Source organism: Numenius arquata, chromosome 7 (genome assembly GCF_964106895.1).
Source record: "Numenius arquata chromosome 7, bNumArq3.hap1.1, whole genome shotgun sequence".
Classification (NCBI taxonomy): Eukaryota; Metazoa; Chordata; class Aves; order Charadriiformes; family Scolopacidae; genus Numenius; species Numenius arquata.
Genome location: NC_133582.1, coordinates 51,229,215 through 51,244,938, shown reverse-complemented (window position 1 = coordinate 51,244,938; position 15,724 = coordinate 51,229,215). Strand labels below are relative to the sequence as shown.

General features: G+C 38.7%; 1 protein-coding gene across 3 annotated transcripts in view; it reads right to left on the bottom strand.

Annotated features, from left to right (window-relative positions):
* Positions 1–5,463: 5,463 nt before the first annotated feature.
* The window catches only part of ANKRD28 (ankyrin repeat domain 28), a 124,139-nt gene continuing 113,878 nt past the window's right edge, over positions 5,464–15,724 (bottom strand). For 2 of the 3 annotated variants that reach the window (XM_074150921.1, XM_074150920.1), the window contains exons 26-28: positions 15,557–15,639; positions 13,272–13,363; positions 7,066–7,491 (exon numbers count right to left, since the gene is read on the bottom strand). In XM_074150921.1, the coding sequence (XP_074007022.1) occupies positions 7,205–7,491; positions 13,272–13,363; positions 15,557–15,639 (462 nt within the window). In that variant the 3' untranslated portion in view covers positions 7,066–7,204. Of the gene's footprint in view, positions 7,492–13,271; positions 13,364–15,556; positions 15,640–15,724 lie in introns of all 3 variants that reach the window. The other variant, XM_074150922.1, reaches the window with a different exon arrangement.

Below are 15,724 nucleotides of genomic sequence, written 5' to 3'. Positions count from 1 at the left end.
CAGAGAGCAGGGGATGATGTCTTTGAAGGGCCTTGACACTGCCCCTGGGGGGGGGAAGGCACCCATAGAAACTGTCTGTCCATGTAGGAGTTACAGCACGCGAGTCAGAGGCATTGGGGTTTCATCAGGGATCTGCTGCTTTGGGATTCACATGACCAGCGACTTTTCCAGGTGGATGTGGGGATACTCTGGTAACAGCCTGGGTCAATCTCTGCAGCACAAAGATCTCCACACTGCACAAGCTGGCATAAGCTGTTCGGGCAGATCTCCACAGGTGAAATGAACCCAACTGAAGTGACTGAGCTTCGAGAGCCTCCTGCAATCAACATGGAAGTAAGGAAGCCATTGGCATAAGGCACAGCACGGCCTTACCCAGGCTGTGACCTGTCTTGCAGCATCAGGTATTTAATGAACATCAGAAACAGAACAGCATCACAGAAAACCCAAGACAACCAACGCAAAAAACCGACTACCCTCTTCGGCTGCTTCAGACATACCATATAAAGGAAGTAAAAGACCAAACTAAAGAAAATTACATTTTCAGGTCTGTTACAGAAAGAGGACCTGAACAACGCTTAACCACTGCTATGGCTCACATGCAGATCCAGTGGCTAGAAGGAACTACCCCCTCCTCCATTTACACAGGTTAAAAACCACCCAAAGTGGTGACAAATGCCATTCCTGAAAACCCCAAATATTCACAAATTGCAGTGAGAGTTATCACTCGATCAAGTTTTTCATGGTTAAGAGCAATGGAAGTACCTCAGAGATTGATTCACTGGGCTCTCCTTCATCCACTGGGAGAGCAGGGGTAGGCAACACAGGTCAGAAGTCAGAGACAAGGTGGCACCTACAGCAGATCCAACAGACTCTTGGGAGAAGAGATTAGAAAGGCTGAATTCAGTAGGATGTTAATAGACTCTAAGATTAAAGATTTTGAAGAAAACTGTGCAGACAGCTTGAATAACAAAGTTTGGCAACTGAAATATTTGACAGGATAGGATGCAAATCTTTAGATTTTGCTTTAAAGCTGTTTAAGGTATCTCATATACTCTTTTAACATAAAAGAAAATTTGAGACCTCAGTGTCTTAAGCTTTGTGAAGGAAGTCAAACTCCCAGGTACAGTGAGGAGAGAACCTGCACGTCTGACATTTGACAAGGCTTGGAAGCGGGAGTTTGTTTTGTTCTGTCGTGAAACCGAACAGCAAAGTTTCTGGTTGCTTCTATTGCAATTTTAATGACAAAAAAGAACGTAAGGTGTTTTTCTCCTCTTTAAATATTTAGTGACACTAGTAATATTAAGACAGCTTGAAAGGCTTTTTAGGTTCCATATTATTCAACTATGTTTACAGTTACATGGTGAAATACTGCAAGGTTCCTTTCCCAACCTTGGCTTGAAAATTGCTAAAACATAGCATGGAACAGAGGGAGTTCAGTTTATCCCAATATAAAATAACACACAGCAGCAGGGAAGCATGGATAATTTAGATACTGCTTTATTTGAAGACAGTTAACAGTGCTAAAGAAACTGGGGTGCTGGGTTGGAAAGAACTGTGAGAAGTCCTGCAAGTAGGGACACTCCTCTTCTTCCCGTCAGGAACATTCAGTTGCGAGATGAGCTGCGGAGACAGGGAAAAGCCCACAGCTTGAAAATTTTAGTCACATCTGTAACTATTTTTCCCCCAGGGAAAGGAAACCAAAACACTCTTCCGAGGCTGCCATTTTTTTTTTCCAGACAGTTTTTCTCTCGGTAGGTATGTGAGGATATAGCAATCGGAGTGGGGCCGGGGTGACATTTACAATGTCCAGCCAGGCGTTTGCTTCTCCTGTTAAGCAGTAAAACAAAGGGATTTTTGTGATAAAGCTTGTAGATGGTTATAAATATAACAATAGGGTATTTTCGGAAGAATAACCAGTTGTTTTGCCATTTCAAATTAATGCACGATGGTTCCTTTGCCCTTAACATTCTTCATTGAACATATGGATATTATAGTGAGAAAAGGATTTCCAGAAAAAGAAAAAAGCCAGTACTGTCAGCTAACAGAGGCCTGTATTCTGTGTCTTCCCATTTAACATTGCAGGTTTGTCTGTAAAGGAGACCCGTTTTCTAAATTCTTATTTATCGAATTTAGAGTCACAGCTACAGTGTAGCCCTTTTAACCCTTATTTAAAAAGGGTTTTAATCCTAATCTGAAAGAATTCTCCAACTGTCCTATCAGCTTCTGCAGCGTGTAAAAGGATTATAAGCAAGTCATCACAAATCATTGAGAGATTACTACAAGAGGCAATAATTACCAATCTTGGATTTAAAAATTTATGTGAATTTGATGGACCAACTTCAAGAACTTAAATACTTACTTCTTCCTGATATTAAAATGGATTTTGCTGAGTTTAAATCTAGACCTACGGAAGTGGTGGTAAGTGTTTAAACTATTTAGTAACAGATTATAAAGGTCCTTCTCTCCAATGTTATTAGTCTGATCCAACCAGGACTAGATTATGAGGAAGTATTGTTATCAGGAATCAATGCTTTTTAACCAAAAGCACAGTGGCATTTCTTTCGGGAAGTGCGTATGTACCAGCAGCAGAGCCACAGAGCAAAGCGGTGGGAGGTGAGGAGGGTTCTCACCCTCCAGCTCCTCCCGCTGCTCCGACAGCAGCAGCCGGAGAGGCCCATGAGCTCCCTCACCCACCCTGTGATACACCGAGCCAAAGAGCTCCAGCTCTCCACAACAGCTGTTTCCATAAACACTTACCCTTTTTATTTAGGATTCAGTTTTTAAGATGTGAACGTCACTGATCCAAACACGGAATTAAGTAGCATGGGCTCCCTGGACACATCTAGCACTGTTAAAAATGTTTGTGATTATGCACATGAAAAACCTTCTCACAAGTTTATGCTGGACAACAGTCCTTCGTACAGTGTTCACGCTTGCTCACAACCTTTCCACAGGCTTTAGCCTCTCACCCGGTTATTGCATGATTAACAGAAAGGTCACCACAAACTTTTTTTTTTTTTCCAAAAAGGAATCTGAGCTACCAGAACAACACTGCTGTTATCTCAAACTGGATTTAATGAACATTCTCTGTTTTTTTTTTTGTAAATTAGAATATGTTATTCTGCATTACTACAGTAGTTGTTGCCTTTAAATGGACTTAGTCTCTGGGCAAGACAGGAAGGGTAATTCCTCTCAGAGCCAGAATGATTGAGTTGAGGAATCTGTAAACATTATCTCATGCTCCTTTTTAGTCATCTTCCACATAGCTTAGGTAACTAGCTTTGTGTTGATGTTAAAAGGAGCAAAACTTTTAAGTAATTATTTTTTAAATATTAACTTCTTTTAACCAAACATTTATTAATTCTTTAGCTCTGCCAGACAAGTCAGAGATTTAAACAATATACGACCAGAAAAAAAACAAGCCACAACAACCAACCACAACCAAGGTCCAAGTTTAAAAAGTGCGTATTTCTACATCTGATTGTTCCAGATACACATACATCATTACTTTGGAGATATCTAAGCATGGGGAAGCAAAGAGTAATAGGAGGAAGTACAAAGGAGAGGTCTATATTTTGTAAGAAATTGCAAGAAAAATCTTTTTGATCACAGTAGGGTCACTCTTGGGGGGTAAGGAAAAGAGACTGATCCTTCATTTTAAGAGCATCCAGCATTTCTGCTACCACACTACGCTCTGCAATAACAGCTCAGCCTAGGATGTTAATACTAACTTGGCATTTTCTTCTGCAGAGTATTTGTCCTGAGAACTTAAAAACCCATAAAACATCCCAGAAGTCAGAGTACACAGAAAGCTCAGCAGAGCTGGTTGTCCTCATTCCCGATGTACGTTTTTTTTTTTTTTTCCCCCAGGATAAAAAGAGTTTCTTTTCTTCTGACACACTGCTTCAGTGGTCCAGCCAAGGCTCACCGCTCCCTACTGGTGAAAATCCAGGAGATGAAGGTTTTAACAATAACCTTGCCCTACCCACCTGTACAAAGAGGAGGATTTCTTTTAGAAAGATGGAGGTTCCAATATCGTTTTCTGGAAATGAACAGGCCTCCACAGAAGTATGAACACTTTTGTTTGTTTCTTAAATAAAAAAAATCCCACCAGCCACAGACGGCATTATTTGTTTTACAGAAACAAGGAACCTTCTGTTACTTGATCTCTCATTAAGAAAGTGGTCTCTGACCACAGTAGCATGTTCTTTAAACAAATCATGCTCCCTTTTTGGAATAAGACCATATTCTAATAATAGTCCCAATTATCACTTAACAAGGCACAATTACCGTCCTACTCATGCTGCCAGGTAGTAATGGAGTTTTTTGGTTGCTTTTTTTAAAATGGGAACAACCAAATACAGGCAAATCGCAATCTACAGGCTCACTGAATAAATTCTAACGAAGAGATAGATGAGATACAAAAATCATGTAACTGAATTCCTAAATGGAATTAACAATTTGTAATAAAAAAGACAGATAATTAGCTCTAAAAAGTTCACAAAATATAATTTAAAAATAATGAATCCACTTTAATGCAGTGAAAAAGTTTTCTTCCTCAAGAGGTGAGCAGTGATGGAATGGGAGAGAGGCACAATGTCTGACTGACAGAAGGAAACAAAGGCATTCCACAGCACGGCTTTCTGCATTTGCCTCAGTTCCCTATCCAAATCTTTAACTTTTTAAACCGACACCTTCTGAGCTTTTTCTCGGGCACCATCCAGGCACACAGTGGACATTAACTTAATTTTTCAAATAAGACAGGAGTGTCCCCTCCTCTAAACCGCTCTATGGCTACAGACACCACACTGAGGTAACAGGTCACCCTGAAGACAAACAGAAGTTAGCACAGATAGTAAAGGCCTATTAATATCATCTTCTCATAGTTCATTTGAAGCAGGAAAAAATCAGTCTCATTAACAGAAATATGCAATTGTTACCTCTTAAATAACAGGCATGCTACTTGCATTCTGATCCAGATCTTCCACGGGCGTATGAGGAAAAATGGGTCTGCTCTGGTTCAACCTTTGTATTTAAATAGATGCAGTGCATCTCGAGAGAGGCCGATAGGCATCTTTCGAGCGGCGCCTGGATGCTCAGCTGAGGCACCTGCATCACTCCCACACAGCCCCACGCTCCGGAGATTCAGATGGAAGAAAATACAGAAATCACGATCTCCCTGAAGTCATCTAACTCTGCTCACGGACAAACATACCGCACGTATAAACAGTGAACACAGGCACGAATGGTTAAGGAAGTAATACTTAAAAGGAAGCCTAAAGAAATAATGAAGTCATTTAACATTTAAAATTAATTTAAATTTAAATAGCTCCCCTTCATTCTTCGCTTTAGAATTAAAATGCTGGCAAAGCCTTTGAGAAACAGATTTTATAAATTCCAACAGTTCAACAAAAGAGACTTTGTCATTAATGCTTAGTAGATACAAATAAATTATTCATTAGTAGAACTCACATTTGGGTTTTATTATACTCTGTAAAATATACAGGAATCTTGAAGTACTGAAAGAGTGCAGGTAAATACAGTATTCAAGCAGTCACTATTCCTATGTACATGCTCATTAATTCTTCAAAAACCCCACAAAATTATCAAATAGATCAAAATATTGTCCCGTGTTTCCACACTATGTTCAGAAAACCAGCTGATAATTTACAATATCATAAAGATTTCCAGTTTCACAATACAAAAAGGATAAAAAAGAAATTGGAATCAGTTTGTAGTAATTTATTTGTACTTTACCAGGACATGCAAGGATTCCTTGCATGTACATAAACAAATTCACTTGTAAAGTAACAGTTATAGTTAGAGCAGAGCCAAATGAAGTAAATATTCATATTTAACAGACAAAACTTCAGCTTACTCATGTCAGTTTTTCATTCTTCAGGCAATTAGAAAAACCACAGTAGTCTGTTATAAATTAAATAAAAATAAAAATTCGGGCGAGTCTGAACTACATTACAGGGACCTGTTTCTGCTGTTTATTTTCTAAATGGAGCACAACAAAGATACACAGCTCTTCCCACAGACCAGACACTGTACTGTTTTCTCTAATGGGGAAATATACTTTTAAATTGACCTCCCCCCCCTTGTATCTCCAGGATTTAAAAAAAAAAAAGTGATAGGGATATACAATTTTAATCTTACATACAAATTTATGATGTGAGGAAGTGGACAAATTATTGAAAAGAACTCTCAGTCACAACAGGGTTATCAAGATTTTTCATTTCGATTTTTTTATGCAGTTTCATACTTTCCAAGTTTCTCCTGCATTTTTAGATTAAAAAAAAAAAAATCTCAATCCCAAACCCAAAACTTAAAACAAAAAAATAATCTAAACCTGTGCAACAATTACTGCTTCCCTCCCACATCTCCCACCCCTTCCCTTGTTTATTACACTGTACATTTTTCACCCTGACTTCACCTTGTTAGCTGGTTTAATCTTAGTATTATAAAAGTATGACAAGTTCATTTTCATTTCACCTAAAAGAAAAAGAAAACAAAACTTAAAGGTACGTCTGCTTTCTTCATGGTACATTTAATAGTGTCGGAAGGCTTTCAGATGATTAAAAAAAAATAAAAATCAACATTTAAAACCAAATCTAAGCTTCTTTTCCAGAAGTAATTAAGGTTTGGTTGAAACAACTTCTCAGATAACCTATTCCAGTTTTCACAAAAACGTATTTAATTAAAAAAAAAAATCTTTAAGTTATTTGGTCCTTTGGCAATTTGCAGCACAAACAATGCCTACTGTACCAAACTCATTTATTGCCTTCAAAAATGGTTTTAGTTTTATTGATAATATTTAAATCTAGTATCCTTTGTGTTGCACAATAGCGTTGTTCATTTACATCAAGTAGGGTGCCCAGTCTGCAGAAATTACCCCGGCACCAGAAACAGAATGGTAGAATACAGTTAAATAAAACAGTTTTGACATTCTATTTTTTTTTTTCCATGGATTCCAAGTACTTATTCAAGAATTTATGCTTCTTCTGCAAAATATGCTCTTAAAAATTTTCCTAGAGTCTCACAGATTTTTTTTTTTTTTTTATATGCAACCACAATAAAAAAACATCTTCTCAAAGGTCTGTCCTCTTTTTGTACTCAAACACCGGCAGCTTTTTTTCAAAAGCACGAGTCTGACCTTCCAGCACGGGGGTTCTCTCTTCAGACCCACAAAATGTAGCTTCTAATAGGTCTCAGAATCTGAGTCATTGAGTTCGTCTTCTTCTGTATATGGGTACCCACCTTCCCTGCCAATGTTGTTGAAAGTACAGTAAGAGCTATGGTCACTCCTCATGATTGGCAAGGAATCGAAGGTGACAGTTTTTGAGGTGTTGGTGTAATGATTAATGGCATTGAACGTAAGGGAAGGTAACGTGCTGCTCGACGAAACAGGCATCATCGTGGCCAGGATGAGAGCCAGGCAATCAGCCACGTCCTTGTTGGGTGCACAGGCCAAAGCTGGTGTGTAACCTAGAAAGAAAAGAAAAAACAAAACCTTCATTTAAAACAAAGACAATGTAAAAATTTCTCCAAGACCATGTCATCTTTCAACCACAAAAGTATTTAATATTGCTTAGTTCTGCACTGTTAAAAAAAACTCAAACATAAAATTAAATGCATTATCAATTAGAATTTTTTTTTAACTTTCAGTTACAAAATCAACCCAGAAGTCAGCGGGCTTTGGAACAGAGATGTAATTGTTTTGTTAAGCACAGTCTGGGCCAGCAAGAAAAGCCTGGATTTGAAAACAGTGAGGAAGTCACCGCCCGAGGAGAGACAACTAATGGCAGCCAACAGTGACGGGTGAAAGCGTTCACTAGAAGAGCCACTGCAAAACTGTAGCTCAGCATCCAGCTGCTTCATCCAGAAGCTTCCATACAGCTGTTCATCACAGGCAGTTATTTAAATTAGGCTGTCCTATCTCAGTAACAGCCTGGCTAAAGCATCAGGGCCTAAAGCATCTGAAAAGGCAGAGTATACAATTTCAACCAACCTACAGTTTACTACAATATACAGTAACATAAACTATAAAGCCAATGTCTAACTTTTATTTGAAGGATATCAAGTAAGAAATCCACAGAAGTTTGAGGAAATCCCAGCTGGGTTAGTAGACCAGGACTTGCAGAGAGAAACTACACCTCTTGGTTGCCCACCTGGTCCGGCCAAACTCCTGCCAGACAACGCCGCTGTGACAACCCCAAAGGCAGGAGGTCTCGGGCTGTGGCGTGATTTGCAGTCAGGTCATGTTGCTGTGAAACCTCTCCTGCGTAACTGTGCCTCTAGTAATTCTTCAACATTTCTCCTTTGGCAGCTTCCCCCTTCCCTACATACTTGCCTCTACTCATTAAATACCAAGAAAAAATGCTTCAAATTCTCCCGAGTGGAGATCCACACGTTGCTCCTGTCTCAGGCTTAATCATTCAGCCAGAGGCACCGAGGATGAGTTTTGGCACAGGTCTCTGCACCACCGAGGAGCTGCAATTGGTGGTGACAATAGCAGCTCCCGAAGCGTGGCAGTCACATAAGTACAACCACAGATAACAGCTAATTCTGCTGCCGAAACCAAAGTTCCCTCTACCAGCGGGTGACCAGGTCACCTTGTCGCACCCTTGCAGCATCTCACCGCATGTGACAGACATGCCCACAGTGAACTGAATAGAAGGCTCATATTCAGGTAAATTTGGGAGTCTGAAGTACTGCACTGCCCCAGGTCCACAACTTAAAGGCACAGAACATCCAGGTAAAAAGCACACAAGTGGTTTTAAGTAACAGATGGCTTTAAAGCAAACCGCACGGTGGATTTCTACCCAGACCTTAGGAAGGCATGGAAAATGAGGCAATGCCCGTTCTAGCAGCAAATGTTTCAAGTACCAAGGAATTATCTTTATTGTAGAAGTAGATCCAGGTCAGGTTTTAGGACGGAGCTCAGGAGTAGTCACTGTGTTGTACAACCACACAGAAGTTTTAAACAAGTAGGCACATTACAGAAAATAGAAGTTAAGAGAACAGCAAGCAGGGGACAATCTTGCAGCGCAACTGTTATTTGCTCAGGACAGACCTTGTGCGTGAAGCTTGGAACAGAGTAGACACCAGTCCCTGCCCAAAGGAGCACACAATCCAGGGAAACACACAGATAATTCAAGCACAAAAAGCACCAGCTGAGGGTGCGATGGGACCCTCAGAGGTGCAGCGCAGCAGAGGTTCTCACTGTTCGTAAGGAATCGCAGCACTTAAACAGCCGAGAGTTAACAGTGAGTCTGCAGAAGAGAGAGGTTTTGAGAGGACTGAAAGCAAGGGCCAGAGCTCACTACACTGGGATGAAGACTGCATTTCAGGCACGTAAAGCAGAACAGAAGGCTCAGCTTCGATACCCAAAAGCACACAATTTAATATCTACAGTTGCTGGAGACTGTATGACAGTAAGATGACACGCAAAGTAAGTTGATTCAAGCTGGCCGTATTCAACAACAGTTTTTTCACTAACATGATTTGAAAAAAGTTCAAAGAAGAAAAACAAGCAGCCACTCACTATCTTTTTAGGTTGTCGGCTTTTGTTGTTGTTGTTTTTTTTCCATCCCTCTCTTCCATCCCCCTCCTTTTTAAAAGACTGCATCTTGCTAATATCTTGAATATTCATACTCACATTCCTTCTGGAACAGAGCTCTCAGTTCATCATAAAAAAATTAAAGGCCAACATAAAGATTAAACAGACTACTTTCTTCTATGTTCTCTAAAAACAGTATTTATATTTATTTAATATTTGATTGTAGATCTTAAGCTCCCGGCTTTCATAATTGGGAATGAAATATCACAGTTTTATTCTTGCCTTAGCAAGATGCAGTACCTGCTTGCACCATGAAAGACTGCATCCTGCACCACTTTATTTTTGTCTGTATTATTTTAAAATAAGAAGAACAAACTATATTTTTATGTCCCTTAACTGCAAAGTGATCACTCATAGGTATAAATGCTCCAAATTTTCTTTTAAGATGTTGGTAAATGTGCCAACTCCACTGAAATACTCTTACTCAGTTCTTCTATAATGTTCCCCGTAACCTGCACTTGTATCTGTGTAAGCCTTCACACAACAACAACAAAAATACTATCTTCATTTGGTAGATGGGGCAATAGAAGCAGAGTGAGGTGAAGCAGCTTCCTTGCATGACAGAAAACGGAGCCTGCATGACAGACGCTGACTTCAGACCAGGGCTCCCCCTGCCCAAACGCAGAGCTGCTCCCTCCCCTGGGGCTTGAAAGCTTCCATGAAGGCGCTTACAGGAAAACCAGAGGCTTATTAATGTGGTCACTGCAAAGACAGTTCTCAAGATAAACTGAATGAAGTCTTACACTTGGGAAAGAGAAGAAAGTCATCTGAGGCATGAGTCATCTCGTAAACATTTACAAGAAGAAATCCTTCCAGAAAACTAGGGATCTCCAATTTAAACTAGAATACGAGTAATGGAAGGGCTTGGAAAAGAGCGAGACCAAAAAAAAATAATCCCATTTTAAAAAAAAAAAAAAATTGGCCTTGAAAGGCCAATGATCACTGTAACGATGAATCTAGAAAAAAAGAGGAACCTCCATGCTATGTCAGTCTCCAGAGTCAGAGAGTGCCTCTTCTGACTACTGTGGTGCACATTAATACGACACATAAAAGACTGTACCAGGAAATTTAGCTACCCTAGGAAGCTAAATGGTGAAGAAAAAACCCCAAACAAAAAAAGTTTGGTTGAGTGACCAAAAATAAAACTTCAGATGGTGTCAAATGAAAGAAAAAGCTAGTAATTTCTTTTAAGACAGGTAAACTTGTATAACTAATGTCAAAGCCAACAGAATTTTTTTAGATGCAGGTGATGGCGAAGTTTCATCACGACAGGTGTGGAAACACAGGAAATGAACTGAAAGATCTGAGAATTGATACAGAACTGGGAAAGAACCCTCAACAAGACTCCGTTTGGGAAGTAACCAGACAGTTAATTTGCTGTTTCAGTTGCATTTACTCTTTTAAGAACCAAGGGAATTACATTTTTTCCGAAGACATTAGTTCTTAAACATCTCAAAAAGCAATCTCACCACATTAAAAGATGCTCTATAACAAAAGCAATATGATTTCAAATCCGGAGTTTTAAATATCTTATAAATTATTTATAAACTGAAATGCCGATAATTGATGTTGGTTTTTTTCAAAGCTCAAGTTTTTCAATAATTTTCTGTAGCTCAGATATAGCAGAGAGAACTATTAAGTAGTTTTATACAGATACGGATAGCAATAGAGACTGCTTGCAAAAAAAGTCAATGCAGCCTTTACAGAAAGGGACAACTTCAAAGACACAAAATGGATCACCTCTCTATACCAGCAGAGGTTCTGCCAGTTACACGTTCCATACATCAAGACATGCTTCCACGTAAAACACTAACTAAAACTTTACCTCCAAATTCATCTAATTCTATCTGACATGCCAAGCTTGTGTGGCAGATCACGGAACTTACCTGACAATACTAAAAAGCAAGAGAACCTCAGTGTTGTGATGCAAAATATTCCAGTGCCTAGTTTTTCAGTCTGCTTTGCTAAACACAAAGCTTTCACCCCCAAAAATGCAAGAATCGTACTCTTTTAAGCCTAATTGAAATGTCTCCTGTACTTTTACTTTATTAGAATTAAATAAATGTATGTAATTATTTTTTCTTTAGAAACACTTATACTCCAGCAGCAGATGCTAAAATCGTAGACAAGCAGACCTAAAGCAGAACCTGGCTGTCACTACTGCCAGCTTTTCCATTTAATATAAAAGGTACACTATGGAAATCAAGGCGACTTTTGCAAGAGGTTTAGCAAGGCTGCTGACATACTAATACTTCTAAGAATTAAGAAAAAATTACAGCAACAGGTGAAATAGATTCATAAATCCCATGAAAGTCTCCCTCGCTCTCTCACAACTCGAAGCGTTCATCACTCTGCACATGCTGTACTTTCAGCTGGCGCATTCATCCAACAGAAAAAGAATTCATGATGAGAATTCTCAAGGCTGCTTAAGATTTTATAAACAAAGCAATGGCTATTAGAAAGAAAAGAACCACAGTGAGAAACAAGATTAGGTAGCCCTCAGAGCTACTTTAAAATTTAAAATATGAACAGAATTAAAAAGAAGTTTTAACCCACTGTGGTTAGATCCCCAGGCTGGCAGAGAACTGCCGCGTCTATACAAACAACGTTTTCCTCTGTTAGGTCAAAGATCCGCCCTGCCGAGGGACCGGCACATGAAAAGCCCACAAAAATACAAACAATTCCAGATAGCATACTTGTGATCAGAAACAGAAATCAAGAAGATATGTTCTCCCATCTTTTCATTTTAGGGAGTTTCATTTAGTAGTGACCCCTGTCCCCTATTTTAGGCAAGGAATGATCTTTAAATCACTCACGTCACTTCAAGCAGTGTAATTTGAGAAACACCCAGAGGAAGTCACACAAACATTACGAGGGGAAAAGCTTTCCAAACTGGAAATATAATTAGAACTATTAATTAGGCACATCCCTTTGGGATGGGGGAAGGGAGGGGGTAGAGAAGGGAAAGAGGGAAGACAACCCCCCTATCCCCCAGCTACTTGCTTTCATTTAAGACACATTGGGGTATGGCATAAGAGCAGGAGCTCTTATAGTTTTAAAAGCATAAGACTGCAGATGTCTTACATGAAAATATGCAAATAAGAAGTCAATAGATCTAATTTTCTTTTGTTCTTAACAAGGTACAGGATTTATTCGCTATGATAAAGCGGTTACTTTTTCTTACTTCTCTGTGCCAAAAAGCTCTAAAGAGCCAGAAGCTTGAGACCAGTAACTGAGATCTGTAATTTATACTTGCTTTTAAAAGCTAACACCAATATACATACCATGACAAAATAAATGGTGATTCAATCCAGGTTCTTAACAGCTGAAAGTTATATTTTGCTTTGAGCATTATGTTTTTCGGACCATTTTGAGCATGCCAAAGCTGGTGTATTTATATGGTACATGTTATAAATCTACAAATGCAAACCAAACACTTCGATGCTGTGACCTGCATTGTTCTGCAAGTCTTCACTCTCCTTACACTTCTGTCACTTTGCTAAAATGACGCATCACCGACACATTTTTTATTACAGAGGAACCTACTGCAAGGCTCATATGAAATTTCCAAAGGGCTATTGCTTTTCAGTGACCTGAGTTTAAAACCACAGTTCCTCGTGGGGAAACAAGGTTAATTTTTTCTTACCATTTTCATCTACAGCAAGTACGCTTGCTCCCTTCCCTAAAAGCTCTTGAACTACAACCGTTAGTCCGTTCCGAGCAGCAACATGCAGAGGTCTGTGAAGAGAAGCAAACTCATATATTAATCATAGAACAAGATACCAAGTAAGACAGGTAGCTTGCATCTAGTTAAATGATTATTGAAGTACTTATACTTGTATGTTATTTACACATTATATAAATATTGTAGATATAATAACTAAGATGGGGAACCCAGCAGATCTCTTTTCTTATTGCAAAGAAACTGTACGATACGGCACCACACAGTGAGGAAATAGCTCCCAGAAAAGTCCTGCTGCTTGTGAACTTTATCATGTTAAAAAGTTAGAAACATCTGGTACCCTACTGTTGATAACAGCTTCACTGAACCGCTGTAACAGATATTGTCACATCTGAGTTACTATATATCGCTGGCAATAATCATTAGAATATTAACAGCAGAATGGGAGTCACATTTTATTGCTTGTAAATGCTTATAAGAGATGCAGAAGCATTTCATCAGTCTGCCTTTTAGAAACCACAATATTCCATTGTGACTAGAGATAAAAAAAAATAATTTTACACTAAAATGGATGAAGCAAGAAAAGCAGGTTACTTTTCAAAACCTCAAACTATTAACCATAACTGTTCTGTGGTGACTTGATCTATCAAGGGAAGTGTAGCTTTACCTCAAATATTCTAATTATATCTTTTTCAAATGCAACAATTTTTTCAAAGTTGATTCCCACTGACTTAAACAAAACCCTACCACCACTCAGCAGGAAACAGAATAATCAGCTTATTTCCCTTCTGCTTTACATTGCTCTTCAGTTGTTTTGAGATTCTTAAAATTGTTTGAATTAACTGTAAACTATATTTTGATTTGGAAACAAGTGCCTTACTTAAGAGATCAGAAATGCAAAACATACAACTAGAAGCAGTTGAAGTATTAAAGAACTACTGCACACCACAGATAGACTAAAAAATGGACTGTAATTAAAATAATTTTCATATAGAGGCCAACAATTTTAATGCTTATCTTGACACAAGGTAGGACATTGTTTAAGCTGTTTAGAAAGTCATAGTTATTAAAAACCATTTGCTAAGCCAGTAATATTTTAAGCCACTTTTAAAAATCTTGCAATTCATATAAACATTTCACGGAGGTGCGAATATGTACCTATTTTCCCCCATGACATAACTTGATCAGACTGTATGAGCCAAGGCATGTGGGTGGAATTACATCAGCCTGTGGTAGCATCCTTTCCCACTTCTGTTCCCATCTCATTTTTTGCTTTTCCTTCTCTCAAGACATCCCCACTTCAAGCCAGAAATGAGGCAATCAGTCCCTTTCCTACTTTCTAGTTATTTCATGCTGCCTGAGGTACACCACGCTGAGCAGCAAGAGCAGAGGAAGAATTCCTACTATTGTAACTCCTCAGCTCCAGCAGGTATCTAGAATAGTTGGAAGAACTGTAGGAGCCTGAACACAACAGATTCCAGAAGGGATGTAATTTTTTTTCTAAATGGTCTTGTGATAGTGTCATTAAAGCAGCCTAATAATTCATGTACATAACTCAGCTATACATCAGGTGTCAAATATTGCCTGTAACACAAATACATTCCTTAAAAGGAAAAAAAAGATGCACAAGTCATTTTAGTAGCCCACCCTGATATATATTCCCCAGTATGACATACCACTACATTTTTAAGTCTTCCTTATGAGTGGGCTAACAAAATAGACTTAATTCTACTTGAGAGAAGATCTTCAGGAAGCATTAAGAACACTGTACTCTTCATAATATTTAATAGAAAACAGTCTTTCATCCTAGTAGGAACAGGTGTAACAGAAATCATGCTGAAGAATGAAAGCGTACTTCAGCTAGGATTTTTTTTTTTATTAGCTAGCTTTGAAGAGCAAATCTTGGTTTGCCTCAAATAAGTTGTTAACTGAAGTGAATTTTAATTGAAAAATTAGGTAATTTATAAAACAGAAAAATATTGGCTTACAGGTTCTCTCAGTGGATTGCGGCAACTCCAAACACGATTCCCTGAACCACAATACCGTGAGATTTATTTATCATTCCTTTCACCCAGCTAAAACCAGAATGAGCAAAACACCGCTTCACTTCAAGTTGGTTCAACTCTCGGTTCCTATTAAGCAATTCAAATTCAACCAATTTGGAAAAAAAATCTGAAAAATATTCCCCTTTATGAGCAAGATACACAACAAAACTTCATCTGTGAAACACACTCACTGCCGATACGTACGTTTGCAAGGCTGCATTGGTGGCATTGATGAGGTTTCTATCTGTAATCTTCTCCAGTATTAACAAGGCACTAGTTTCATGACCCTTAATACAGAACAAAGATCTGTCATATAACAAATACTCTTCAAAAACTACTTTCAATGCCTTTTCAAAATAACAAGCTAATGTT